Below are 27,840 nucleotides of genomic sequence, written 5' to 3' on the forward strand. Positions count from 1 at the left end.
ATGGCAAGGGCTTATCCACTGAGCCATCTTCTCAGCCCCTCAGCCCAAGAACCAGCTTGTCTGTATCTACAAATAGTCATTTTGGGTTCTTAATTGGAATTATATCACACCTGTACATCACTGGAGGGAGAATTAACAATTACTAAGCCCTAATCCATGAACATGGTGTGTCTTTCTGTTCACTTAGATCTGACCTGCCTTTGTGTGCACCATCTTAAGCAAGCAGGTGCTATCATGATTTGTCGGACATATGCAAATGTTTTCTTATCTTTCCTCTTTTCCTTTCCTTTATCTTCTGTTTCAGATAACCCAGTGGGTGCAAGTGCTGGTTTCTAGTTGTTCGTGGATAGTCTGTAGTAGCACAGCTAGCTCTGGGTAGGCATGCTGCATCCTCTAGTAACCTGGCTAAGTTCATCCGATAGTTCAAGGACATTGTTTGACTTGAGTCTGTAATATATCGGAAATTTTCACTTGTCGAGTCTTTTGCAGATAACAACCCTTTTATTTCTTCTTTTCAAAGTTTTTATTCATTTCTTTTTCTTGCACGGTTTCTCCAATTAGGATTTGCATCATTGTGTCTCATAGAGGCAGGAAAATGGTCATACTTGTGTATTTGTGTATGTGTGTATCTGTGTGTGTGTGTGTGTGTGTGTGTGTGTGTACATACTCACGCATGTACTCATGTGTGTGTGACACAACATACATGTGGAGGTCAGAGGATAACTTGTGGGAGTGGTAATCTCCTGCAGAGTGGGTTCCAGGGTTGAAACTCAGGTCGTCAGTTTTGTCAGCAGGCTCCTTCACCCACCAGTGTGTGTCACAGTATATCATGAGTTTTAGGCCAGCCTGTCTACAGAACAAGACCATGCCTCAAGAGAAAGAGAGTGGAAGGCTCGAACTCTAAAAACAGAGGTGTAGATTAGCGGACTTGTTAGGTAGCAAGGGCATCATTCACCACTGCCCTCAAGCATTGTATCCAAGGTGCAAGTGTATGTGCTGACCTTACACAGCCAGTTTATACAACACAACCACAAACAGAAGCCCCATGGTAAAGACACATCGTGTCCATGACAGGGCCAGAGTGGCCACTTGACATCCAGGAATTCATTCCCTTGGTTGGTTACTCTGAGCAAAGCTGTTGTCCAGAGGCTGTACCAGGGTGCTGCCAACCACCAGCGGCTATACCAGGATGCTGCCAACCACCAGCGGCTTGCGTAGTGCTGGTAAATGTTTCACAGCTTCTGAGAAGTATGCAGAAATGGGATTCAGGTACAGTTTTTAAGAGTGGACGGACACTGGCCTCAACTTCTGGACAAGGACAGAGGAGGAGCCCAGGCTTGTGCGTGACTGAGGTCCATCCATTGAAGGTCGTAAGTTTTAAAGATTTCCAACTATCTGGTTTCAAAAAAAAAAAAAAACCAAAACAAAACAATAAAACAAAAAACCAAAAACCAAAAGCACCATTTGATCTATGGTGGAGTTGGAAGCCACCTACCTGGGTCCACAGTGGGTACAGGAGCAGAGGAGACCCCAGCACTGCCCTGCTCTGACCTGCATGTCTCTCCTCCCTTCTGCAGGTGACCCCAGGGTTCGAGGAAAAGGAGGGGGAGCTGCTAGTTAGGGGAGCCTCTGTGTTTCGAGAATACTGGGATAAGCCAGAAGAAACGAAAAGTGCTTTCACTTCGGATGGCTGGTTCAGGACAGGTAGGACAAAACTCTGAAGTGGCAGAGGGGACTGCTGTGAAGGAGGGTCTGGTCTATGTTGGTGTCTCTCAGCCTGTGCATTCCAGAACCTCCCACTGAAGGCGGAAGCGTTTGGAGGCTGCTATTTGACACCCCTTTGAGTGCCTCAGCCTCTTGCCAGCTACTGGAGAGGGTCTGAGGCAACTGCCCTCCCTACAAGGAGCCTGGAGCCCTGTCCTCCAGACATAGCATCTGCACTGCCCCTGCCAGCTGGCCACATTGCCAAAGCCTCGTTGATGCCATATGATTGTGGTCCTGCCGCCCCGAGGTCAGGACCTCCTGTTCTCTTGGGCACCCCACTGTTCCTGTCCACACAGCCATCCTCCTGCTCTGTAAACCCCCCTCCCCACAGGTCAGAAGCAGGGTCATTACAGGTTTGGTTTGGTTTAGGTTGCTTATTCCAGTTTAGTCTCTGTGGCCTGTGGGGCTCCTGGGTGAGCGCAGTAGCTCGTGCAGGCTGGGAGACACACTGCATGGACTGTGACTTCTTCACCTGAGCGTCAGTCCTCCTGAGCCCCTCCTTATCTTGTGGGAACCTCGTGTCCTAAGGACACTGGCTGTGCTGGAGTTGCTGGCTGTGCAGCTGTGTCCGTCTGCTGGCGTGGCTTTACCTGATGCTCATCACTGCACGAGAGACACTGACCTCAGGTCAGCCTTCTGGTTGCTTTTCCTTTTTGCCCTTCTAGATTTCTAATGTTTTGTGTATATGCTTTCTTTTCTAGTTCTTAAGGTAATACTTTTCAAAAAGAAAGGCCTGTTTCTCATGTGACACCCTAGCCCATGTAACAGAGGTGGGTTTTGGCCATGTTCTTTTGGGGAGCAAAGCCTTGTGGGGGCCATGTGCCCCGGGTGGGTACTGTGGCTCATCTGAAAGAAGTGGGGTCTGTAAGGAGGAGGCAATTTATAAGTTTGCCAAATGTGACCTCAGTCCGGTCAGCCTGGAAGCATGTGTTGTCCTGGCTACCTTGGGCCAGTATACTCTAGCTCAGTGGGGGCATAGATCCAGCACCTCCAGGGAATGCCCAGGGTCCACAAGTGGAGACCCACAAGCTCCTGGGCACACCCTTCGGGTTCTGCAGGCACTACTGTTGCAGGGTATCACCAGCTCGGTGTTAGAGAACCTAATGTGATTCCATCGTGATCATATCAGTAGATCAGGGATGGAAAGTGGTAAGCATATAACACACGGCTCCCCAGTGCTCCCTCTGTAAACACCCTGGTTAATGCCAGCTATCTGGAGGAAACAAACCTCCCACTATTGTCCCTCCAGTGCAGTATTTAGGAAACCCTGCTTTTGAGTGAATCCCATGTTTAGCAGGCCCCTCTATCGCCTTCTGCACAGTCCCTGCGGGGATCCCAACTTGGCTTTGTGGTCACCTTCTTTCATGTTTAGGTTTGGATAAAAGGCTGTGTTCTTCCCTTTAAAAACACAGGGAGCAAGCCCTATAGGTTTTACTGATGTTGGGACTCATGGAGCCCTGGGGTGCAGCAGGAGCCACGTGGGCAGTGAGCGCTCCGGGTGGGCCTTTCTGCTGAAAAGGAATAGCATGCATTAATTATTGTAAAGAGATGTCTTCAGGAGAAAACGATTTTGAAATTCAGTTTAATTTCATTGTAACGTGCTGCAAACAGGAAGGGAGTGTGTGTGTTTAATTGGCTCTCGGGGGTAAGGCCGGGAGCTGGCAAGCCTTTGTCACAGGCCATTAGCGATACAGGCTGCATAATGAGAGCGCGCAATCAGCTCGCAGCTGCCGCTCCTACGGGGAGAGCATGATATTAAGTAGAAATCAGGATAAATTAAACTTAACCCTTTCCCTAGCCGTCCCTCCTGTCACTCGGAGTGTGTGTGGCACAAGCTGGAGAAAGGCTGACCCAGGCTCTCGGGAAGAGCTCTTCCACACCCTCTCCCAGGCCATCCTCCGGGTCACCCCTGATCCCACTGCTCACAGTCTCCACCTTCCTTTCTGCGATTCTTCTTGGCCCAGAGAATACGCAGAGGAGCTCACAGGGTTGGCGGCTACACAGAAAGGAGCCGGGGCCTCCCTTGCTACCAGAATTAGTCCCAACTCTGTGACTTCCAACAAAACTGTTTAGAACCCGTGGCCTGCCTGGAGTTTGGGGGCCAGGCAGGCAGTAATGGGTGAGCCTGGGGTGGGTCTGGAGTTAGGCTCTTTGGTGGGTCATAGGAAACAGGAACTCTCCTGGGACCACCTGAGGACCACCAGAGCTAAAGAGCCAATCCCCCAGTCTCTACAGCAGGGTGGATAGGATCTAGCAGGTCTCTACAGCAGGGTGGATAGGATCTAGCAGGTCTCTACAGCAGGGTGGATAGAATCTAGCAGGTCTCTACAGCAGGGTGGATAGAATCTAGGCTCGATGAGTCGATTCCATCAGTACATGCAGGAACCAGGTATAGTTACCAATAAGCCTGCAAGGGGGCAGCCAGCTGTGGCGCTCCTGAGAGAACAGAACCCTGGTCTCAGGAAAGTCACCGCAGCTTCTAAGCCACAGGGAAGGAGAGATAAACACCTTTGCTCTTCCAGAACAAGCCTACCATGTCCTGCTGTCCCACCTTCAGATCTGTGCCCTGCTTGTGTGTGTCTGTTGGGGCTCTGTTGTGGTCTGCTGTGTGTGGCTGGCTTTGGGGACTTTGCCCTTCCCTGTTGATCTACACCAGGCCATCTTGTGCTTTTGGAGGGCCCAGGCTGCAAAGTTTCTTAAACACATGGCTGTGAATGGTTTTCAGATGTAACCTGTTGACCTTTGCCCGTACCCTCCATAGGAATGGTAGTGTGTGAGTTGTGACCTATGAACCCCCTGTGTGGTGGGCAGAGGCTGCTTGTCTGCCTGCAGGACTGCAATCAGCCAAGATCTGGGCTGGGAGCCAGCCTTGCCTTCATGCCACAGTAATTACACATGGCGGGCAGTTTGTGCTGTGCTGTGCCATGGAGAGAGCAAGGCGCCAGCAGGGAGGGCAGGAGTTAACAAGACCCCAAAGGCACTGGGTGTTCTGGGGAGTTGGAATCCTCCAGACAGGCGGTGCTGCCCTTAACTTGGGTTTCCATGGGAACATGAGACATGTAGAGGCCAAAGCTTAGCCTGGAAGAGGCCACCCACTGATAATGGCATTGTCCACCACCCACCACATAACCTGTGTTGGCCAGGATAGGTGGGCAGAGAAGTGAATATCCCTAATTGCACTGCCATTTGAGCAGAAGCCCACCGCCCACCTTTCTCTTCTGCTCTCTGTGTGTACCAAGTGCTGCTGGGAGTCTCCTTAGCTCTGCTGAGTGGCTTCTCCAGTGCAACCTCTAAAGGTTATCCGTTTTTAATCAATTGTCCATTTATTAATAGTCTTCCCATAGACTGTCAGCTGTTCAGTGTCGTCACAGCCAGTGGAGGCATGTGTGGGTCTTCATCTCTGATGGTTGAGCGGCCTGCTCTTGCCTTGCCATGCGACTGTCACCTGGGAGGTTGGGAGAGCATCAGTTCCTTCCTCACTGGTGGATACAGGGAAGAGGAGGGCACCTGGCATCCTGTGCTTTGTTCCCAATGATAAGTCCCTGACCTCAGGTGCTATGTGTGGATGAAACAGGCCAGGTCCACAGGACAGTGACCTCATCCCCCTGGTGCTAGGATAGCGTGAGTGCTGGCAGTATGTGTTCCTGGTTTGTTCCTACACAATGAGGAACAATGTTCCAGGCAGGCGTTTGCAAGCTTTTAAAATCTGAGTTATGTGTCTATCCATGGCTTAGACCTTCACAGCCCAGCCAGTCCAACCATAGCCCAGAAGACCCAAGACTCCAGAGCACTGTGAGTGTGGAAACAACCACGCCCCTCCCGTCTGCTCCCCTCGGTCATACTGGTGGGTTCAGGGAGGCTGTCCCCCATTCACAGAGGATGAGCTGTTATTGCCACTTGGTTCCTCACATCCTGCCATCCTCTGTGGGCCTCACTCCCAACGATAGTTCCCACAGCCTGCTCAGTCCACATGCAGTATTTGCTCTGCTAAGCTCTGGCTGGTGGATGCTGCCTGCTTGTGCTCGAGAGGCCAGGTCTCAGGTCCCGCTAGTCCTTCTTGAGGACCCACCCTTCTCAGATCATGTAGAGCCGAGGCCTGCAGTAATGGACACTCTGCGTTCTTTCTTTGCCATCCAGAGCTCCTCCAAATCTACAGTCCTCACCCACTGCCTGTCTGCTCTCTGGCATTCAGCTGCTGAGATATAATTTCTTCTGCCTTCTCCCTGCTTTAAAAATCAAACAAATAAACCATTGTTGATTTTTGTCTCTGGGGTTCCTGGCTGTGCTTGGTCTGCCACTGTCCCAGGCAGCTTTGGGTGAAGTTTAGGATCCTGGGACGTTATCGTGTCTGTTTTGCTTTTATTTTCTGCTCCTCGTGCCTCTCTAGGTCCTGGCCCCCAGGCTCAGGTCTCAGAGGCTTTCTGCTTCGGTGCCAGTGACAGCTGGCTCCCTTCTGCCACAGGCACACCCTCGGTTAGGGTCATGATGCCTCCCCTTCCCTACCTCAGCCACGTCCTCTGTCAGACAAGAGAGGCCCAGGTGGAATTGAAGCTGCTGGGAGACAGGACTGTGGCAGCTGAGAAGAGCCAGAGGGCAGGCAGTCCTGGGTCCCCAAAGCCTTGAGAACCAGAATCCCAAGTGTAGGATGTCATCCTGCAGCTGCCTGTGGATGCCTGGCACCATGCCAGACCAGCAGCCCTCAGCAGAGCGGATGCTGTGCTGTTGTTTGCAGGGTCCCTAGCCAGAGCGGAGTGACCACAGGAGGTGATGTGCAGCGTCCCTGACAAGGCCCCTCAGAAGGCACTGCCCTCTCCATTCTTGCATCCAGAAACCAGAATCCGAGTATCGCAGATTTATTTTCAATTACAGTTTAAGGCAGAGACATGAACTAGCACTGGGTTTGAAAGCAGTGCATAAATCCATGTAATAAGATTTTATTGATTGCATGCTGTTTCTTTCAGAACAAAATCCCCTCGATACACACATCAGGTCAGACCAAGGAGGCTAAATCCAGATCAATGCCTTCTGACAAATATGTGGTTATAAAAGTAAAAGTTACTTAACTTGTTTGATGTACATTTCAAAATGAAGACTCTGTCTTTAACTCCCAGCCCAGCAGCCTGGTGTCTCTGCTGCTTAGAGGCTCTCCCCTGCCTGTTTGCCCTGGCTTCCCTGTCTTTAATTACTTTGGTAATGGGGTTGTACTGAACAGGCCAGGACAAGCTGGAGGCCAAAATGGCCTCACACTAACAAGTCAAAAGTTACAAATTAGGTGAATTTCTAAGGAATTGTCTCAAGACAGTAGAATATCAGGAGGCTGCTGGAGACCATGACCTCCAGGGGATTTCCTATGAAGGTCCTAGCCAGGGAGTGCACAAGAGGGGCGGGATGGCAGGCAAAGGCACACTAATGCCACTAGTGCCCACCTCACAGTGAGGAACACTGTGTTGGAGATCCCAGGTAGCAGAATCCTGAGGGCCTCAGGACCCTGGAGGGTTCCTGGGCTTTTTCCTGAGACAACAGGAAACCTTTTCCCCATTGGCACAGATAGAGTGAGGGTTCTGCTGTAGGACGCAGAACAAGGTAGCCTGACCAGAAAGAGCCAGCCTCCTGATGCCCCGTGTAGAGACATCTCACCATTGAGGTAGCGACAGTTAGGCTGCAGTCGTGGAAGACGGCCCTTAGCCCCATGCCAGTCTGTTAGCCTCCTCTGCCATGCTGATGCCAAGTACAGCCTTCTACTGGTAACATCCCCTTCCTCCCTCCCAGGGGCCTGGTAGCCTGAAAAGGGTATGGCCCCTGCAACTCTGCTTTGTGGGTATTACTTGCAGAACGTACCCACAAAGGAAAACCAAGGTAGTAGTTCCTTCTTTCAGTCCCTGGAGATAGCCTAGAACCCAGCAGAGTGAGACTGCAGGGCACAGCTAGAATAGTTCTTGTATGGAGACACCAGTGTTCTGCCACATGGCAAGTAAGAACCCAGCACAGTGCCCCGGAGCAAAAACAACTCAGCCCGTGTAGCTGTCTCACCATGGGAAAACTGGATACTGCCTCTGTCACCACTGGAACACCAGCATTAGGGTCCCTCCAATGCACTTTCATGCACCCTGAATTCCAAATCTTTGTTTTATAAGGACATTCACTGTCCCAAGTGTCCCCTTGAATACTTGCTGTCCCCTCTGGCTTGAAGTACCTGTGTCAGCAGCATTATTGGGAGGAAGGAGTTAAGAATTGAGCCTCTGGTTATAAACTTACCTTCAAACCTCCTGACTTGCTCTCTTTCCTAAGCTTGTGATGTGTTACCTAGTGGTCTGTCCACAGAAGCCACTCTGTGGACACCATGGAGACCACACCTAGGCTGTCCCTCCACCTGGGTCCATGCTGCTCACAGCTCATAGCCCTGCAGCTTGCCAGACCTTGGCATCAGCATGCTGTGCTGGTCCTTCAAGCGTTTGAAGGACAAGGACACCCAATGGGCTGGAGAGAATGGTTTCCTCAAGACTCAGACAATGCCAAGAGCAAAAGCATGGCTGGAGCCGTGGAGCTGCTGCTGTACCACACTGCAAAAGACGTGGCCCGTGCTCTGGTGGAGGCGCTGATGGCAGACCTCAGCTTCTTGCCCTGCATCAGACTCTGCTGTGAACACGACTGTTCAGCGGAATGGAATCCAGTCATCCAAGTAGAGATAGAGACCTGAGCCACCAGTGCTTTGAGTGTTGACATCTGAGCGGAGCACTGCAGAAGCCCAGCACACTCTCATCCTGCCTTTCACCTGGGGACAGACACCAGCTAGAGAGATTTATACAGCCTGTCTCCAGGGCCAAGGATGGTGAAGGCTCAGCACACCCCCAGTGGCTCAGACTCCATGGTCAGCATCATCAGAGCTGAGGGCACGCTAGGGTTGAGGTCTTCCCGGCTGTAGGAAATCATGAGCTGTAAGCAGCGTGGAATTGGGCAGAGGGAAAACCTGGGTGTGGCCTTTATTAGGTACAGAGTCGTTCTGTAGACAGATCATGAGGTGACACATCGCAAGCTTAGAAAGGCTGACACGTCAAGGAGGTTTGAAGGTAAACCATGACCAGGCGCTTAGTTCTTAACTCCTTCCTCCCAGTGCTGCTGACATAAGTACCTTCCAGCCACAGAGGGGACACTAAGGAGGATAGACATTGACACCCGTCATCCTACATTGTCCCCAAGCTGTGGACTGTGACGGTTCTGCATGCTCATGCATGAGGCACGTCGCCATGCTCAGGTGGCTCTGCAGAGCTGCTGTCCTGAGTGCACCCAGTGTCCCATGGCGAGCAGCTGTGTGGATGTGGAGAAAGCACTCTGCACCTCCTCCCTCAGTGCCATGCTGCTGGCCTCCCCCTCTCCCCCTCACCCCTGCCTCATACACAGAGAGCTGGCCTCACCTCCCCCTTGCCTTTTGCACAGAGACCTGACCTTCCCCTTTCCCCTTCACCTCTGCCTTTTGCACAGAGAGCTGGCCTCACCCTCTCCCCCTCACCACTGCCTTTTGCACAGAGAGCTGGCCTCACCCTCTCCCCCTCACCACTGCCTTTTGCACAGAGAGCTGGCCTCCCCCTCTCCCCCTCACCCCTGCCTTTTGCACAGAGAGCTGGCCATATGCCCTGATCCACAGCAGCTCCTCCCCGGGGAGCAATTGCTCTTGACTTCCCCAAATGCATGCCCTATGACCCTGTGTATCACAAGCAAGAGCCAGTCCTCAGGCACTGGCAGTGTGAAGCAGGATCTGCCTAGGGAGCAGACCATGCCCAGGAGTGCCTAGATCTTTCCTCAAGAGAGAAAGGAGCAGCATAGGGCATGGCCCCAAATCAAGAACCCACAAAATTCCTTATCCCAAAGGCTCTCACCAGATTAAACTTAACAGCACAGGGCATGGGGAGAGGATATGGAGCTTTGCAGTGGGCAGTATGGTATCTCCTGCAGGACCAAAAAGAAGCCATGTTCAGGGCAGGGCAGTGGCTCAGCAGTGCTGCGCCTTTTAGAGTAAGTGGAGGAGGCCCATGGGAAGCAGCACCACAGAGCTTCCTGCTGGAACTCTCAGTGCCAGGACAAGTCCTGTGTACCCCATAGATAGAGGGTCCCTTAGGACTCAGGACAAGCCACATATACCCCATAGATAGAGGGTCTCTTAGGACTCAGGACAAGTCCTGTGTACCCCATAGATAGAGGGTCCCTTAGGACTCAGGACAAGCCATGTATACCCTGTAGGCCACACCTGGGTCTTTTCCCTTCTGTCAGTATTGCCCAAGGCCTGTCCTGGTCTAGGCTGAGGTTACCCATCCAGCTCTTCTGCCACCTGCCACACACATAGCTGCCACACAAGAGAGAACTACCCAGTGCCAGTCCTTGCTTCAGGGGCTGGCCTCTTCCCTCTCTTCCATAAATAAGCCCTGAGCTCATCCGGGCCGCCCATCCATCTTGTTTAATAGACTGGAGTATACCCAGTACTGCAAGTCCCAGGGAGCAGTGAGGTGATGGATGGTGCCTTCTCGTGTCGGACCGCGTGATGGATAATGAAATATTTATGATTTATTCCAGCTAATAACCCACAGGGAGTGCAGGGAGCGTGTGAACAGACAGTGAGGCCCCAGCACTGCTGTCAGGGCTGCTGCTGACATCTGCATGCCTACACACAGCCGTAATCATTTAAATGTGTGTGCATGGACACGCACCTACACTAATGTGCACACACACACACCACCGTGCAGCAGGAAAACTCAGTGGGAAACACAGCCCTGTGCTCCAGCTCGGCCCCTGCTCCTGGCACTGCAGTGCTTCGGTGGGGCATGACAGGCTCACCAGGCCCCACACTCCTGTGTGGGAGGAGCAAGTGGGGCAGTCAGTCTGCTTAGAAAACAGGCACAGTGGCCGTTAGGGGCCAGTGAGAATCAAGAGCAGGAAGACATTTACCACAGGGTATCCCCGTTGGAGGAGCTGAAAATGACCCGCCCACGGTGGGATGGTAGAGGCTGTAGATAGAAGTAGGACGGCGCGGCCCAGGGTCCAGCATGTGTCTGTGTGAGGCAGAGTCAGGGTCAGAGGCCCCAAACTGTTGGCTGTTCCTTTTTGCACCCTGTTTCTGAATGCTGTGACAGGAACATAGTCCACGGTGGCTCAACTTCAAGATATTTACAGAATACGGCTGCCCAGTAGGTTCCCAGCATGCCATGGATTCTGGTGGGCTCCACCCTCCGCTGCTGGCTGTGGGGCTGGGTGCCAGTGTCATAGGGATGGAGAAGGGAGGAGGACACATGCCGTTGGAGCTAGCCTCTACAGGAAGTGGGCCTGGACAGTGGGAATGCTGGGACTCACATATGCACGTGGTCCCCGGGGACTCTTGAGGGTGACAATCAGGAGCACTAAAGTCTCCTGTGACCAGATTGTCCAGAGCTATCACAGAAACTCCTCTTCCAGGAGACACCGCCGTGTTCAAGGACGATAGGTACTGGATCCGAGGGCGTACATCAGTGGACATCATCAAGACTGGAGGCTATAAAGTCAGCGCCCTGGAGATCGAGCGGCACCTGCTGGCCCACCCCAGCATCACAGGTGAGTGGATGGTGACCTCAGGCTTAGAGCACTGGCCCCAAAACACAGCGCCTCCCTTTATACTGTATTAAGGGTCAGACTGTCAAGGATCCTCTGTCGCCCACTCTCAGGGAGTCTGTGAAGTGTGTCTGTGCTCCCTCCATTCCCTGCACACAGCACCACCGTGGCAAGCCCAAGCTGCTCCCCGCTGCACTAGAGTGGCCTGCAGGCCTGGCCAGAATGCACATCTGCTCTGAAGCCTGAGCAAGAGCCTGCTGAACCCCTAGAGGTGCTCTCCACTCCCAGGAGGGTCATTCCCACAGGTCTTGCTCCGGGGGCACGGGCACAGGCACTGCAGCTAACAGCCTGGCATCATCACACATTCCTGCCTGCTGTTCAGCCTGCTGTGGTCATCAGGACCTTCCCAGGCATCCCCAACCTGTTTACTGTCCTCAGATGTCGCTGTAATTGGAGTTCCGGATATGACATGGGGCCAGCGGGTCACAGCTGTGGTAGCTCTTCAAGAAGGACACTCGCTGTCCCACAGGGATCTCAAGGAGTGGGCCAGGTAGGGCTAAAGGGACTGTCCTGGGCTCTAGGGTATCTAAGGGAACCATCTTGGAATCGAGGACAGAAGGGCCTGTCCTGGAGCTGGGAGGCTGGAAGAGGGAGGATGGAGTTGAAAAGCCGAGCAGTGTGACCCGTAAGTAGTTTTGTCTCTTCCTTCATTAAATGCAGACTTGGCAGTAGAAGGGCCTCTACTGCAAACCGAGTTGGGAGGCAGCAGTACTGTGTTCCTGAGACAGAAGCAGATATTTTGGTATCAACTTATAAACCCCAAGTCATTTCTAGGCTGAGAACCCCCAGAAAGTGCCTGACAATCCAGCACTGCACTGAGTAACCCCTCCCTATCCTGCCAAACTTGCACAGCCAGCCACAGAACGGCCTGGGCCCTGCACCAAGGGTGGCCTAGATGTCTCATATCTTACTGTGGGGCCTTCAAAGCTTGGGGGTGCCTGGGCCTGGACCCACAGCTCCCTCCCTAGCCCAGGGGCTTGTTCTCCCTGGTTCCCGTACATGATACTTATCTTGGGTTTTTTTTTTTTTTTTTGAGGGGGGGGGTGGAGGGAGGTGAGACAGGGTTTCTCTGTGTAGCCCTGGAACTCTCTCTGAAGGCTGGCCTCCAACTCAGAGATCTGCCTGCCTCTGCTTCCCAAGTGCTGGGATTAAAGGTATGCACCCCCACAGCCACCATACTATGCTGGCGCGTTTTGCCCCCTGAGTTGTTTGTGGTAGACTGCAGTTTCTCTCATCTTAGCCCCTGGCGATTTCTGATACCCTTCCTCTGTGCAGAGACCTTCAGGTTCCTTCTTTAAATCTGAGTTCCCTGCACTCCGCTGTCTCCTCCTGCCCCCACCACCCACCCCAACTTGCCTTCTCTCAGTGTAGGACTATTTTTGGCTCGTCCAACGAGACTTCACACGCAGCAGGAGTCCTTGTTTCATCAGGGCCACACAGCTGGGCAATTACCGATTCCCCTGGATTCGCAAAATCACAGTTGGAGCTCCATAGCTTAGCAGTCTGCTTGGCCGGTTGCTGCTTTGATTAAACAATTACTTTTTTGAGAAGAAAAACACCAGGCATTCTCTGCTGAGAGCCACTGCAGTTGTTGGATAGAGGTCCCACGCTGGCCTGAATCCCTCAGGCCATGGCCTGTGTCCGTGGCACAAGTTTGTGGCTCCTGCACTCTGAGTGCTTCTTCTCAGGGCCTGTGTCTGCCACTGAAGTCCTTGCTTGGGTATTCAGGCTCATGGTGAGTATAGAAGAGAGGCTGAGGTTAGACCACCCGGGGAGCTGTAGCTGGTTAGAAGAGGAACAGTGTCTAAGCCCCTGTGCTCCTCCTGTGCAAGGAAGGCCACCAGGCATTGCCGAGTGGTCCTGAGGGAATTGTGGCCCCTCAGATTTTGTCCCCACAGTGGGTAGCCTTCCCATCAGTTGTTTCTTGCGGTTGGGGACCTGAAGGGACCCCAGCCCTACCCAGTCCCCAGAGAACAGTGTCTAAGCTCCCTGGTGTACCTCCTCTGGGGACACCTGCAAGGACTATGTGGCCCAGGAGATACTCACCCTTGTATGATGGCCAGGTCCATACTTTGTGGATGCTTCTTGCTGCGGGTGACCCTGCTGTCTCAGGCCACAGGGCTGTGCTGTTCCGAGTCCATTGGAGACGCGGTGGGAAGGGGAGAGAGTAGAGTGTTCATCCTGAGGGTGCAGTTGGCTAATAAGAGTTCCAGGAGACTGTCTGGAAAAGACACTAACACAGAACAGATTTTCTCTATGTTCACTGGAAGGGAAGTGGCACAGGCCTGGGCCTTAAGTTCTCAGTCTTGGCTACATAGCAAGTTCAAGGATAGCCTGGGCTGAGATGAGAAAGGAGATTCAGGAAGGAACAGAGAGAACACAGGTGTCATTGTGTCCACCTGTGGTAGCCACCTGTGGTAGCCACCTGTGTCATCCACCTGCTGCGAGGTACAGCCTACACCTCACAGCACACAGCAGCCCAGTGATCATCAGGAGGTCCACACAGACCCGAGTGTGTCCTTGGAGCTGATAGGACCGGTGACATGTGTAAATTACCAGAGCTGATAGGACCGGAGACATGTGTAAATTACCAGAACTAGTCCAAGAGCCAGGGCTGAAGAGCTCTGTGTCTATGAAGCTGAATCCCAGCTAAAAAAAAAAAATCACAAGGCAAATGCCAGGCCCAGAGCACTCAGGGGACACTCCCCAAAGTGCATACAAGTCCATTCCAGTTAGGAGGGACACACCCACCTGACTTCATGACACCCTCAACCCTACTACCAAAACCAGACAAGAAACCCAGACCAGTTTCCTGTCAGACAGACACAAAATGCTTAACCAAATGCTAGAAATTAGGTCCTATTCACAAAAGAGCCAGCACATCATGATCGTGTGGCACTTACACCAGAGACGGGAGGTTAAGCATTCAGAAATCCAGCCGTATGGCGCGGTGTGCTTACAGAGCGAAAGCCTTGCTGTCATCAGTAGACAGAGAACGTGCATTTCTAGATGCTGGTATCACTTGCAGGGACTCTAGCAGTACCAGAGAAGGAGCATTCCCCAGCTGAGGGAAGAGCTCTGAGGACCACTGTAACTGAGACTGGACATTTCCTCCTGTGTTCAGGGGCAAGAGCTCACCCCCACCTCTGCCGGTCCACCCAGGCATACAGTTTATCTGGAAGCTCATATGTCTACTACTTATATGGGGCCGGGAGCCCAGGCAGTGGTCATGCTGTGTCTCTGTCTGGAGCCGGCTGCTGGCCGGCCACTGGAGCCAACTGTAGAGGTTTGTCCCCAGTCCCCACGTCACACTGCGCTTGCCCTCCCTGTAAAAACCTGCCCAGTTTAGTTTCTACATAGAAATACACAGGCCAGGTAAACGTAACAGGACAAGAGGAGAAAGATGGGGCACCAGGAAGAATGGGGACCACAAGCTGGGAACAGGGGAGGGGCTGGAATCCCTTGGGATAAAGTCACAGGGAATGAGGCCAGTCCATCCAGATCCAAGGGACACAGTCCAAGGTGGTTGGAGAAGCAAGGTTTAAGTGCCACCCACAGTGCCCCAGACAGCTCTGCTGGGAGGTCTGAGCAGTCACACAAGAGTCACCAGCCTGAGAGCTGGTGAGCCAGCTCAGGCAGGAGGAACAAGTGTGACATAGAAGGCCATGAGTTGTCCAAGACTGGAAATTGTATTAAAGTTAAAAGGCCTATGGAGTCCTGGGGTTGTCACTTAGAGCCCTGGGTAAAGTCAAGATTTCTCTGGTCTGTGGAACTTGGGGGCAGGCAGCGATTCTGCCCCAGGCCTTCCACATGATCTCTGGTTGGTTGTCCATGCCGCAGAGCAGGGGAGCATCTGCAGGGCTCACATCCCCGTCAGTGTCGTCTGAGGCTCAGAACAGGACTGAACGCAGCCTTTCCTACCGAAAAGAGGAAGGAGGGATAACACAGGAAACCCGCCTGTGCCTCCCTTCTGTTTAGATTCTGGTGGTGCCCAAAAGCTTTGTGTAGTTGACCATGCTTGTCACCTACAGGAGCCAATGTCCTGTGCCAGCTCATTCCCTTTGGAGGGAATGGCAGTAGGCAAGCCTGTGGTCAGTTACAGCCAGGACAAGAAGAGACCAGTCTGGATGAGGAGAGCAAAGCACTTGCTTACTTCCCTTTCCTCTGTTCCCTCCTCTCAGTGTGTCCTCCTCACCCACGTCACTGCTGCTTCTGACCTGACTGTGCAGGAAGCCAGAGGGAAGATGATGTTGCCATCCATCACAGTCAGGGTGTGACCACAGTAGCTTCTGGGTATATCAGATGCCCACATTTCCCGGGAGTGGGGTGCTGTCCTCTCAGGCTGTGCTTGTCTCTGCAGAGGTGTCCTGGCACCCTACGCTGTGCCCTCGGAGCTCCTGCTGGTGGAGGAGATCCCGCGGAACCAGATGGGCAAGGTGAACAAGAAGGAACTGCTCCAGCAGTTCTACCCTCGTGACAGAAGCCAGCCAGCCCAAGGCTAGAGAACAGCACTTATGTGCTGTGGGCCTCGGAGCAGGTCCAGAGACCCTCAGATGGAACCCTCTCCCCTGCAATCAGGCTGACCAGAACCAAAACCACTAGGATGAATCACCAAGTGAGTTTCCCCAACCCAGGTTGATTGTCTGAGCCCATGTGACCCTGACCGCTGGCTGTGTCCTCAGTGGTCCTTGAGATCACTGGTGTGTGCCAGTCTCACAAGCACAGTAAGGACATGACTGTGGCCAATGTGTGGCCAGCTCTCCAGCGCCCGAGGCTGCTGCCTCTGCTAAGGGCAGGTCCCAGAGAGTTAGAGGTGACGGTGAGAAGAGAGATGAAATAAAGACACGCGATGTGTATCCATGCTTCCCGACTATGACCTGTGACCTACTAGTCGCGTGTCTGCGTGTGCACTTCCTACAGCCATCACAGCTCCCGGCCCACATAGGATGCCAAACAACAGTGTTGGGTGGAGCCTACAGCCCCCAGACCAGGATTCCTGCTGCTGGGACTATCGCCCTGGAACTGCTGTGTGTGTGGTAGAACACTTGAAGTTCTTGTAGCCACCCAGGGCCATCCCCAAATGGCCCTGAAGCTTCTCTTCCCTGACCTTGTCTCACCCCAGTTTGGGGTCCTTCTGGTCTTCTGTGTCCCCTTTGATGTTTTCTCAAACCTCTTCCTGCTCCGCTCCTGAAAGCTTCCCTAACCTCCATCTTCCAGCCCACAGACCTCACATCTGTCCATGGTTATGTGTCCTCAAGCCATGTGGAGAAACAGCTCTCTGTGTCTGTCTCTCTGTGTCTGTCTGTCTCTCCCCACCCCCTTGGGGCCACTGGCAGCTGTATTAACGATAGCCCTTTGTCCACACATGGCCCTCAGCAATCTGCAGGCCTCAAGTGACGGGGCCTCTGACATTGCCACAAGGCCCGGTAGAGCCCAGGTTAGACTGGACTGTTGATCTGTTGAAAGGAAGATGCTCTGGCGCCAGAAACCAGGATGCCTAAGGTGCTGTCAGATATCTGGGCCTCCCAGAGGCCAGTCCATTGTGGTGGTCCCCAAGGGCAGGACTTCCAGAGAGTCCAGTGCAGTCTGTGGGAGTGACCCTATGCAGTATCCCCCTGTGCTGGACCATCTCACTCAGGAAAACACCTCTGCTACTGAGCCCAAGACCCGGGACTCGGAGGCAGCATAACGCAGCCTCAGGACCGGTGGGAGGTGGGCTGGCTCCCAGCCACATCCCTGCCTTAAGCAAGGCTGACTTCTGTATGTCGAGCCTAAGTGAGCCACGGTGAATGGTTTTCTGAGGTCAGAGGTCACTCTGTCTAGGCCGTGGCCACAGGAGCTGCTGACACTTAGGTGGGTCTCCTCCCAGCAGCTCTTAAGTTTCCCTCGCCATCCCTGGCTTTGACTGCCTTCAGTGTCACCACTGCCGCAGCCAACAGCACCTGGAGCCCACCTTCTAAAGCAGGTGTCACTGGCCAGGCCAGACCTCAGTCCTTATGTTTCAAGATTGAAAGGCATCCTCGTGGGGTCATGGGAGGAGGCACTCGTGCTGTGCACACCCACTCTGTTGGCTCTTGGCCAACGCATCAAAGCCTTCACAGGGAAGCCTCGTGTTCCTGGAAGATGGAGAGCATCTCCTGGTGAACTGAGCCTGAGAAGACAGCAGGGTGAGGATCCTTGTAGTCCCCATGTCCTCATTGGTAATGCAGGTGTCTGGAGCCCTGGTATGGCCCAGCACAGTGAAAGGTAAGATGTTGTGGGACCATCATGTAAGCCTGAATCTGGAGCCGCGTAGCTCAGGCAGCTGTGCAGAGTGGAGAGAAATGTCAGCCTTGCCACTGGAGATCTGTGTGAGTGCACGCACACACACACACACACACACACACACACACCACACACCACACACACACACACACACCCCACACACACATACACCACACACACACACACAGACACACACACACACCACACCACACACCACACACACACACACACAGACACACACCCCACACACACATACACCACACACACACACACACACAGACACACACCCCACACACACATACACCACACACACATACACCACACACACACACCACACACACAGACACACCACACACACACACCCCACACACACAGATACCACACACAGACACACACACAGACACATACACCACATACACACACATACACCACACACACAGACATATCTCTTGCCATTCTCTGCATGGTGTTTTCAAGGTCGCTGTTGCTTGACTGCTTTCTAGACATAGCATCACTTGCCAGAATGGGGAACATTCATTGTCACACTTGTCACGCTCCTGTGGGTGCAGTGCTGGTGGCTCGTGGTCCTTGTAGAACTTTCCAACATCCAAGAAGACTCACTTCCCTGATATCTGGGACCCTGGCCCTCAGTGTTCATCCCTGTAATTGTTTCCCTCTTGAAGCCATGAGCAGGAGGTCAGAGCCACCTTCACGTGCCCCAGTGGAGCTGAGTGCCCTTGCTGACATCCACCATGCGGTCAGTTTAGCTCAGCAAATAGATCGATATCAAATTATCCCCATTCACCTTCATAACTCTTAAGCGAGCAATAGTGGAGGGGAGACAGGGTCACTGGAAATAAATAGTCGTGAAAGGCCTTTGTGATCTATCACCTGAAGACAGTTGCAGCATCCCGCGCCAGCTGCTGACACGGTCGTTAATAAAGCCCAGGAAAGCGTTGTCAGCTCCAGTGAAGGATAGCCACTGGTCAGGCACGGGGACCTGCCTCACACCGGCAGGGTACAAGATGCACCATTTGTGAGCTGAGCCCTTTTCAGAAGTGGCAGTGGGTACTGCCTGGGCAGACACGCTGGGTGCCCCTGTCTGTGGCTGCTGTTTACACACTGAGGGGGGCACCTCTGGCCTGCAAATGAAACAGCTGAAGGCCGGAGAGGAAGGCTGTCAGTGTAGGTTGCACTCACTGCTCAGGTCAGAGCCCTAGGCCTTCATCCATCCTGGCCGCCTCTCTGGAGTCTCCCACCTGCCTAGGGCATTTGTATGTGACCAGAGTGAACACCTGTGGAACTGGTGTGTACACGTGTGGTACACATGGACACTTGACTCTAAAAGCACTTGTAGGGGAGGCTAGTGTCTGCACTGTCACACGTAACCATGTGTATGTTCAGGCTTGTAAAAGGTGTTTTCCTGAGGACTGTGGGTGTCAATATGGGGTGCTCGGGTACAGGCTCAGACCAGGCTCAGCTGGGTCAGGCACATGTACATGTCTATTCTTTGGTGGCCCTTACCCCCTTCTCTGGATCACCTCTGAAACACAGAAAGGTCATTGGCCTGCAGGGTATGGCCTCGAATGACAGGTTGATCAGGTGAGGGTGATAGACCCAGACTGTCAGAGCTCTCCTCCATCCCCACTCCCAGTAAAGAACCAGTGACAACCAGCTGCCACATCATCGGTGCCTAAGCCACTCCTACAGCACCTGCTTTAACAGGAACGGGCTACTCCGTAAAAAGAGGCAGCACTGCATCAGACTAGCTGGATTGTGCACACACGCCACCAGGCACACTCTCGTGCATTGAACATACATGAAACACATGTACACTCAGCTGTCCAGACAAAACAGCTCTGGTCTCAGAAACGCCTCGCTCAGTGAAACGTTGGTTGTCTTGTTGGCTCCAGCAGCTGGTGTGAGCCACAGCAGTGTTACAGGTTGGATTCCCAGGACCCACCTGACAGCTCACGGTTGTCTGGAACTCCACTTCTAGGGGATACAACGCTGGCTTCTGGCTTCTTGGGGCACCAGGCATGCATATATGTTGTGTACAGACATACATGCAGGCCAAACGCTCATTTAAGAAATATACAAAGTAAAAGCAAAACCCAGACTTTGCTGGTGACACAGGACCCAGCTGGGTCTATCTTCAGGTGGAGCTTTCTCCACCTGGGAGAAAACAGCTGGTGTCCTGAGTGCTCACAGAATGTGGTCCCAGTCCCCAGCACTCTCCACTGTTCTGAGAGGAGTTCACCACCACTGGGAAGGGGCTCATCCATCCGTGAGTTCCAGCATGCCTTTGTAAAATGGAGCTTCTCTGTGGCCTCCAGGAGAAAGTTGGGGAATTGGTGGACATCTAACCATAAGTGAGAATTTGAGATGCTGGACACTCAAGGAAGAATTATAAGTGATGAATATGAAAGTCAGTTGGCATTCAATGTTCTTATACAACTGTAGCCTCAGAGGGTTGTTTGGGATGTAGGAAAAACCACTGGAGCATTTGTGCAGATGAAAGCCCTTGAAGATGTCTGGGGTGGATCTCAGTGGGCAGCCCCAGAAGTCATCCACCTTGGCACAGTGTAAAGCCAGACGAGCGTGGTGGTGTATGTATACCTGTAATTCCAGCACTGGGGTGGAGGCAGGAGCATTGTCATGAGTTCAAGGCCAGCAGACTCTGTCTCAAAAAAAGACAGGGAGGAAAAAATGAGAAAGATAATCCTAACGGATTTTATTTATTGTACCTTAAAATTAGTGGTATGAAAACAGAGCCGGGAAGTGACAGTGGTGGCAGTGACGGCACCGGGCAATGGCGGCACACTCCTTTAAATCCAGCACTGGGGTGCGGTGGGGGCCAGAGGCAGGAGAATCTCTGTTAATTGGAGGGCAGCCTGGTCTACATAGCAAATTCCAGAACAGCCAGGACATAGGCCCTGTCTCGTGTGTGTGTGTGTGTGTGTGTGTGTGTGTGTGTGTGTGTGTGTTCCATTATATACAAATAGATAATAGTCCTTTACATTATCATTGTAACCTAGGTATTTATTCTGCTTGTTCCCACTTATAAGCATGGGCTTTTGTAGCATGGATATGTTTGGGTTTGTTGCAGTTAGAAACTTCACAGATTCACTGTTAAGATAAATAAAAAATATGCAGCGAATACATATGTATATATGTGTGTATGTATAGAGAGATATAAAGCATATATAATTTTTTAAATGTTCCCCTATGGAAACCCACTACTTTGTAAGCTAATTTAAGTGTATAATTTGGGGCTGGAGAGGTGGGTGCACTTAAGAGCAGTTGTTCTTACAGAGGACTCAGCTTCAGTTCCCAGCACCCACATGATGGCTCACAAGCATCTGTAACTCCAGTTCCAGGGGATCAGATGCCCTCTTCTGACATCTGTGGGCACCAGACATGCGTGCAGTACACACACCTATATGCAGGCAAAACACCCAGACACATAAAATAAGATGACTCTTTAAGACTGGACAGTTGAATAAGCCTGTGAGGTCAGACCCAGCCAACGTGGAAAAGGCCACCATTTGCTGTCTTAACTCACTCTTCCGAGGACACCCTCTTGACCAAGACTCGGATTTACTCTGTCCAGACAGTTCTGTTGGAACAGTGGTCTCTCTTCTTTGCAACCCTGAACTTATTTGTAACCAAGCTTCTCTACACAAAACCTTCTCTAGGATTTGTATTGGAGTTGCAGAATTTATAGGTTAACTTGGGTAAATCTAACCCTGAAAGGACACACCCTGGAACCACCTTTCATACTTTCCTCTGGGTAGTTCCTGTCTTTGGAGAGATTTGACCTCAGGTATCAGCAGCTTTTGGTGGACCTCTAGATGTCTTTCATTTTTAAATTGCTTACTGGGGTGCTCTTGGGAGGCTAGCCTTATCCTCAAGTCTCTGAGCCTGGGTCCCTCCCTGGTTTCTTTTCTGAACTGTCCAGAGTTCTGTTTCCTCCCTTATCGCTCTTTCCTCCCCTAAGGAATCTCGAAACTTCCAAGGAAATAAACCCCAAGGCTCCTTCCTCCTGCCCGCCTCCTCACCTCCTTCCTCAGGGCCGTGGAGGACCCTGGCTGCTCTACCACACTCCCTGAGCAAACGCTGGCTTCTGTTCACCATTAAGCTGATTGTCCTCTCTGGGTCCAGTCTCTCTTAGGGACTTCCTGTTGCAGGCCCTCCTGCTCCTGGAATGTTTGCTATACAGGTTTGTGGATGTGTGAGGACAGAGTTCCCTGTCAGATCTGACTGTGACTCTGCAGGGCCCTATTTCCAATTCTAAACCCCAGAAGGCTCTGAAAAGCAATGATGTTTGGGTTTTGTTTTAGTGTTTTTGTTTCCTGCAAACTCATTCCCAATGAGAGCTGAGCCGAACGAACGCCTGGGGCTCCATCTGGTCTTGGACCCCCACTTGATAAGAAGCTTTCAAGTCATGCTGGGAGCTACAGTACTTGGCTCTGGAAGCAACCCCAGACCCTGCTGGGTGTCACATACCAGGTGTCTCTGTGCCTCGGAGACAGCTGAAAGTTCAGAATCTAACACACACTTCTTGCCATGGGCTCTGGATGCAGGATGCAGAATTACCTTTAATCTGCGATTTTTCAGGGTAGTAAACTGGCCTCTGAAACCTCCTGACCTCTAAACTGGGAAGGAGGAGGGGTGGGGTGTCTGGCTCCAGATTCCCTTTCCTAAGGTTTAATGGCTTACTTAGAATTACACTTGAGCTCAGGCCTCTGTGTCTGTCCGCGTGTCCTGTGTACCTTCCTCGGTCCTGCAGGAAGTGTTGAGTGACTGATCTGTGGCCACACCCTTTAGATGAGTTCCCGTTCCTCCTAAGAGCCCAAGCTGAGCTCGTGCCTGCCTACGTTACCTCTGCCTTCCAGGCCTTTAAGACAAGGTCCTCTGGGACAGCAGCGCCCGTGTCTAAGCTTAATCCTAATGGCCTGACCTCACGGAGTGGCCACCATAGAGTCTGCAAGGCTTTATCTCAGCCATTTGGCAGCACTGAGATCCTGGCCCTCGTGGATGGCTGCATGTTTGAGTGTGTGTTACTAACGCCTTCTCCATCCACTGCCCTGCCGGTCCGACGGCTGGGTTGGCACTTTGTCCATCTTTGTAAGTCTCTCCCCCCAACTGCTTTATGTACTATCCGCCCATCGGGCTTCCGTAGACCACGTGTTTGTGGGCTGGCTGCCCATCGGGCTTCCGTAGACCACGTGTTTGTGGGCTGGCTGCCCATCGGGCTTCCGTAGACCACGTGTTTGTGGGCTGGCTGCCCATTGGGCTTCCGTAGACCACGTGTGTGTGGGCTGGCTGCCCATTGGGCTTCCGTAGACCAAGTGTCTTATGTGCTGTGCTGGCTGTCCATCGGGCTTCCTTGTTTTTCCTTTGTTGCATTAACCTCTGCGTTTTTCCCCCTCTCAGATAATTTAGAAACTATAAATCAAGCTTATGTTCTTTTACAAGTGCCTTTAAGACTTCTAAATGCATATTCAGTATAAAGCCGGCCGTGTCTTCTCTTAACTGAGTTCTCAGTTGTTCACTGAATGGATCCTCGTGGGCAGACTTTCACAGGGTGCCCCTCTGCTGTCTTGGTGCATTTCTTAAAATGTCTCTTTTATGTTTTGGTTTTTGATTTGCTTCTGGTTTTTGAGACAGGGTCTCACTATGTAGCCCAGGCTAGACTTGAACTCTCAGTCCTCCCGCCTCAGCCAACCGAGTGACTGGCCATGTGTTTTGTTTGGCACAGAAGTAAAGGTGTGGTTTTCAAGTGCAAGGATGAGAGCGCCCTGTCTCACGGCCTCCCGGCTCAAGGGCTACACGTCCACAGGCTCATTCTCATACTAAGCATCAAGTGGTGCGTGATCTACACCCGGATCAACCTTTATTCCCCTCACTCCGGGTCGTAGTGTGAGGGGTGACGCCAGCTCCTGGCCTCAGCCACTGTCACTGCCTTTGACCCTTTTAACATCCAAATCAATTGGTCTTTTTCCAAGGGTGCATTTAAGCCACCCCTTGTCCTTGCTACAGTGGTGACCCAGACACAGGTGGAGACCATCCCCCAGTGTCTGCCCTCCCCTGTGGCTGCACAGTCCCGTGGCTGTCCCTTTCACCCCACCAAGTGCACTTTGAATGAGTATGTTCCCTTCAGGTCTAAATTCTCTCTCAAGCCAGAGGCAGACGCTCAGGCCTTCTGTGACCAAAGTCTGGGAGGCCAGTGGTGGCTTCATGGAGTGAGACCAACAAGACTCCCCCACCCCGCCTGCCCACTCTAATGGAGGACTGCATTTTGTACATTCAGATTACATCATGAGGACTGGACATCTGAGGAGCTCTGGAGAGAATCTTGACCTGCAGAGCCCGGGTCACCTTCTGTGGCAGACCACCAGGTCAGGCCCCACTAGTCCCCACCACCAAGCTGCAACTATCAGCAGGATCATTCCAATCAAAGGCACACCCTGTCCTGGAGGCCTAAAGGATTGTGGAAGTTGGCAGACGCCTGGCAGAAACCCTAACTGGTATGTTTGTAGGAATACCCTGTGTGGAACACTCTTATGAGGGAACCCTATAGAAAACCATTTCTTGGTACCTTCCTAAGGAACCCCCTCCGAGGGTCCCTCCCTGCGAGACTCCCTTTCTTGGGACACACTAAACTCTTTAAGACACATAGCCATTCACCAGAACACAAGTCCACCAGATAGACTTGTGGACAAAGCTTCTGTCTGATGTGCGGTACCAACAAAGGGACTGAGGAAGGGGTCAGGGAGGTGGCAGGGCTGTGGCACAGCCCTGGGAGATGTAACCACAGAAAACAAAGGTGTCAAGTCCAGATCCTGGCTGGGTACACATCCCACTAAAAGCTGGTGCCTCATCCTTGCCCCCAAGATGACCTCGGCTAACACTGAGCCTTGTGGTGAGGCTCTGGTCTGGCACTGCTTCTAGCAGCAATGAGAAGCCAGGCATGGCAGGAGACTCTGTGGTGACTTAGCCAATCTCCCCTTTGGGAAGGAGACATAGGTGCTTTGGGAGAGCTGGGAATGCTAGAACTCACGGCCAGGTGTAGTAGTTTGAATTAAAATGGTTACCATAGACTCATAGGAAGTGGCATTATTGGAACTGTGGCCTTGTGTGTCACAGGAGGGTGGACTTTGAGATTTCAGAAGCTCATGCCAGGCCCAGTGGCTCACTCTCTGCCTGTTGCCTGCCGATCAGGATATGCCTCTCCGGCACCACGTCTGCCTGTATGCTACCATGCTTCTTGCCATGACGATGGACTACACCTCAGAACCGTAAGCCAGCCCCAATTAAGTGCTTTCCTGTAGAGTTGATGCGATTGTGGTGTCCTTAACAAGACACTACATGTGGCAAAGCCAAATCTAGAAAGGTTGGCTGCCCACAGGAAACCAAGAGGCAGACATTGACCCAGGAGAGTAGACTGGAGGCAGCCACAGGGCGGGTTCCTGGGATGTGCGAAGACTGAGGGAGGAGTCCGGAACATTCCACCTGTATGGAGAGTCTGGATACAGAGCCACTGAAGGAACAGTGACATGTTGCCTGGAGGTGGCCTGCCTTTGGGCGGTGTGCCTAGCAACCATCTAAAGTGGGCAAGACCACATATGAAGGAGGGGTAGCCCCAGCCAGTGTGTGTGCTGCCATCCCTACCAGAGGAGCCAGACAGCCCCAGGTGTGGTGCAGCGGATTTCCTCACCAGACCCCAGCACCAGCGACATCCTTGGCCTGTCTTTGTGATCTCATGGTCACACCCAGCACAGCCTGGAACTCTGGACCTGGCTGCAGGCTCCCATGTTGCTCAGGGTGAACCCCCTTCCTGGAATCTGCTGGCCCGTGTTTAATTGTGCAAAACAGCAGCAGGGATTGGCCCCGGGACGCAATGTTCCCCATCGTCCTCATAGATTCGGCCTTTCTCCTGAGCTCCGTGGCTAAAAAGGACACACAGGTGCCCCCCCTTTCCCAGGTGCCCCCTCTTTCCCAGCTGTGACGCCATGCCAGGACTCCGTGGAGGAGGGCAGCTGGAAAGTACCTGGACCGGGGGATAGGGGGAGGCAGCGACGTCTCATCAGCTAAATGGGTTCGATTCCATTGACTGATTCTATCTGAATGGTCATTAATGTGATTTATTTGGCTGTTTCAGATTCTTCACTCTCAAATTTGTCACCAACCCTCTTGGTATTGACCAAGAGACAGTCTGAGTTCAGAATGCAGTGGGGACAGGGCGATCTAGCTTGGCTCAGGCCCCTGTGCACACCCCTGTTCTTTGTTCCCAGAGCAGCTGGACTGGACAGGGTGATGAGACAGAGGAGGGGGCCGTGCCTAACCCCCGGTCTTTCTACCCGACCAACTCCTACTTAGGTGGACAAGGTCTCTTCTCCCTCAACCCCAGCCATGCCCTGGTCTCGCCAGGGAAAGCCTGTCTGAGATGACCCCAGCCAACAGGGAACTTTCCTGACAACAGCAGACTCTTACTGAGGCCACTGGTGAACAGAGTTCATTTCCAATCCTGGCATTAGAGACTCAGAATACCAAGCTCTCAGCTGCCACCCCAGTGCCCTGCCTGGTGCCATGATCTTTGTTGATGGACTTCGATCCCTTGTGAACTCTAAGCCCTGAATAAACCCTTCTATTAAGAAAATATAACCACCTCAGGATGCCCTCTGCCCCAGCTCCCCCTCCCCCTCCCCCGTAGGTGCTCCAGCTGCCTCCAGCTCTTGACCATGCAGCCCCCTTGAGATCCAGTGCCCTGTGGCCAACACACTAACTAGATTGGGAGGTAAGGCCACCAGAGCAGTGGCTCAGCCATTGTGCACAGCAGGGTGTCCCCAGCTCTAGGGCCTATTCTTGCTTCTCCTTGACTTCCTGCCCCACAAATCCTGACTCAAGGCTCTCAGCTCACCCTGTCTTCTCCCAGGAAGTCAGCAGAACTGTTCCAGCTCAACCAGGGGGTGTAGGTAAGTACCTGCCATCTGCACCCCTGCTCTCTGTACCCCTACCATCTACACCCCTGCCATCTGCACCCCGGCCCTCTGCACCCCTGCACTCTGCACCCCTGCCTTCTGCACCCCTGCACTCTGCACCTCTGCCCATCCTCAGCCCTGGTCTAAGACAAGGGAAGCCACAGGACCCGGTACTTCCTCTACTGTGTCCCTGGAGCCACACTGCCCCCTGCTGGACAGTGGACATGGCAGGCATCTCTGAGCTGAGGCTGTCTCCTGAGCAGATCGATACTGAGAAGCCAGTTATAATTGGTGGACTTTTCTGGCCCTAGCTAGGACACACAGGAAGCCAAGCGAGCTCAAGGCTGGGCCTCTGCCTGCATAGGTGCCCTGTCTGACGGGAGGACGTATTCAGTCAGTACCAGAGCTTATACCCAAAGCCAGAGGTTTGGCGCTCAGGAGTCAACATCCCCGCACCCTGTCCTAACCCCTGTGGCACTGGGACTAGCAGCCTTTGGGGACGCAGGAGCCTGCAATGTCAGCAGCAGCAGCAGCCAGGCTACTGGGTCTTACCTGCTCCACCCAGCCTCTCTGTCCATAGATCTGGAATGTTCCATACTTTTTTTTTTCCTGCTGGTGAGGACTGAATCCAGGGTCTCATGTGCGCTGGGCTCACTGACAAGGCCCCAGCCCTTCGTTAGTTTAATTTGACACAGAATCTAAGTTGCCCAGGCTAGTAATCCTCTTGTCTCTGCCTCTTGAGTGGCTTCACATGAGACCCCTTTAGACCCAGTGTATTTTAATTAATTATATTGGGGAGGGGGTGAGACAAGGTCTCACTGTGTAGCCCAGGCTGACCTTCTCCTTTTCCTTCCTTGCCCCTTCCCATGCTTGTCTCGGTGCTCCCCCCTTTTACAGGAACATGGAGTTACATAGAAGATTTAAAAGGGAATAACTCGCCGGGCAGTGGTGTCACACGCCTTTAATCCCAGCACTTGGGAGGCAGAGGCAGGTGGATCTCTGAGTTCGAGGCCAGCCTGGTCTGCAGAGTGAGTTCCAGGATAGCTAGGACTACACAGAGATACCCTGTCTCGAAAAAAATAAAATAAAATAAATAAAATAAAATAAAAGGGAATAACTCAGGTGAGATTTGTTCGTGGTATAAGACATAAAGAAGATAAAATTGGGTTGTCACCCAAGGGTGACACACATG

The 27,840-nt window shown here is 52.6% G+C and overlaps 1 protein-coding gene across 3 annotated transcripts in view; it reads left to right on the forward strand.

The window, feature by feature from the left end:
* The window catches only part of Acsf3 (acyl-CoA synthetase family member 3), a 39,822-nt gene extending 23,569 nt beyond the window's left edge, over positions 1-16,253 (forward strand). For all 3 annotated transcript variants that reach the window (XM_034523111.2, XM_034523112.2, XM_076916002.1), the window contains exons 7-10: positions 1,578-1,704; positions 11,206-11,340; positions 11,776-11,887; positions 15,758-16,253. In XM_034523111.2, coding sequence (XP_034379002.1) covers positions 1,578-1,704; positions 11,206-11,340; positions 11,776-11,887; positions 15,758-15,899 — 516 coding nt within the window. In that variant the 3' untranslated portion in view covers positions 15,900-16,253. The remainder of the gene's footprint in view (positions 1-1,577; positions 1,705-11,205; positions 11,341-11,775; positions 11,888-15,757) is intronic.
* The last annotated feature ends 11,587 nt before the right edge of the window (positions 16,254-27,840 follow it).

The sequence above is a fragment of the Arvicanthis niloticus genome, chromosome 18 (genome assembly GCF_011762505.2).
Source record: "Arvicanthis niloticus isolate mArvNil1 chromosome 18, mArvNil1.pat.X, whole genome shotgun sequence".
NCBI classification, from domain to species: domain Eukaryota; kingdom Metazoa; phylum Chordata; class Mammalia; order Rodentia; family Muridae; genus Arvicanthis; species Arvicanthis niloticus.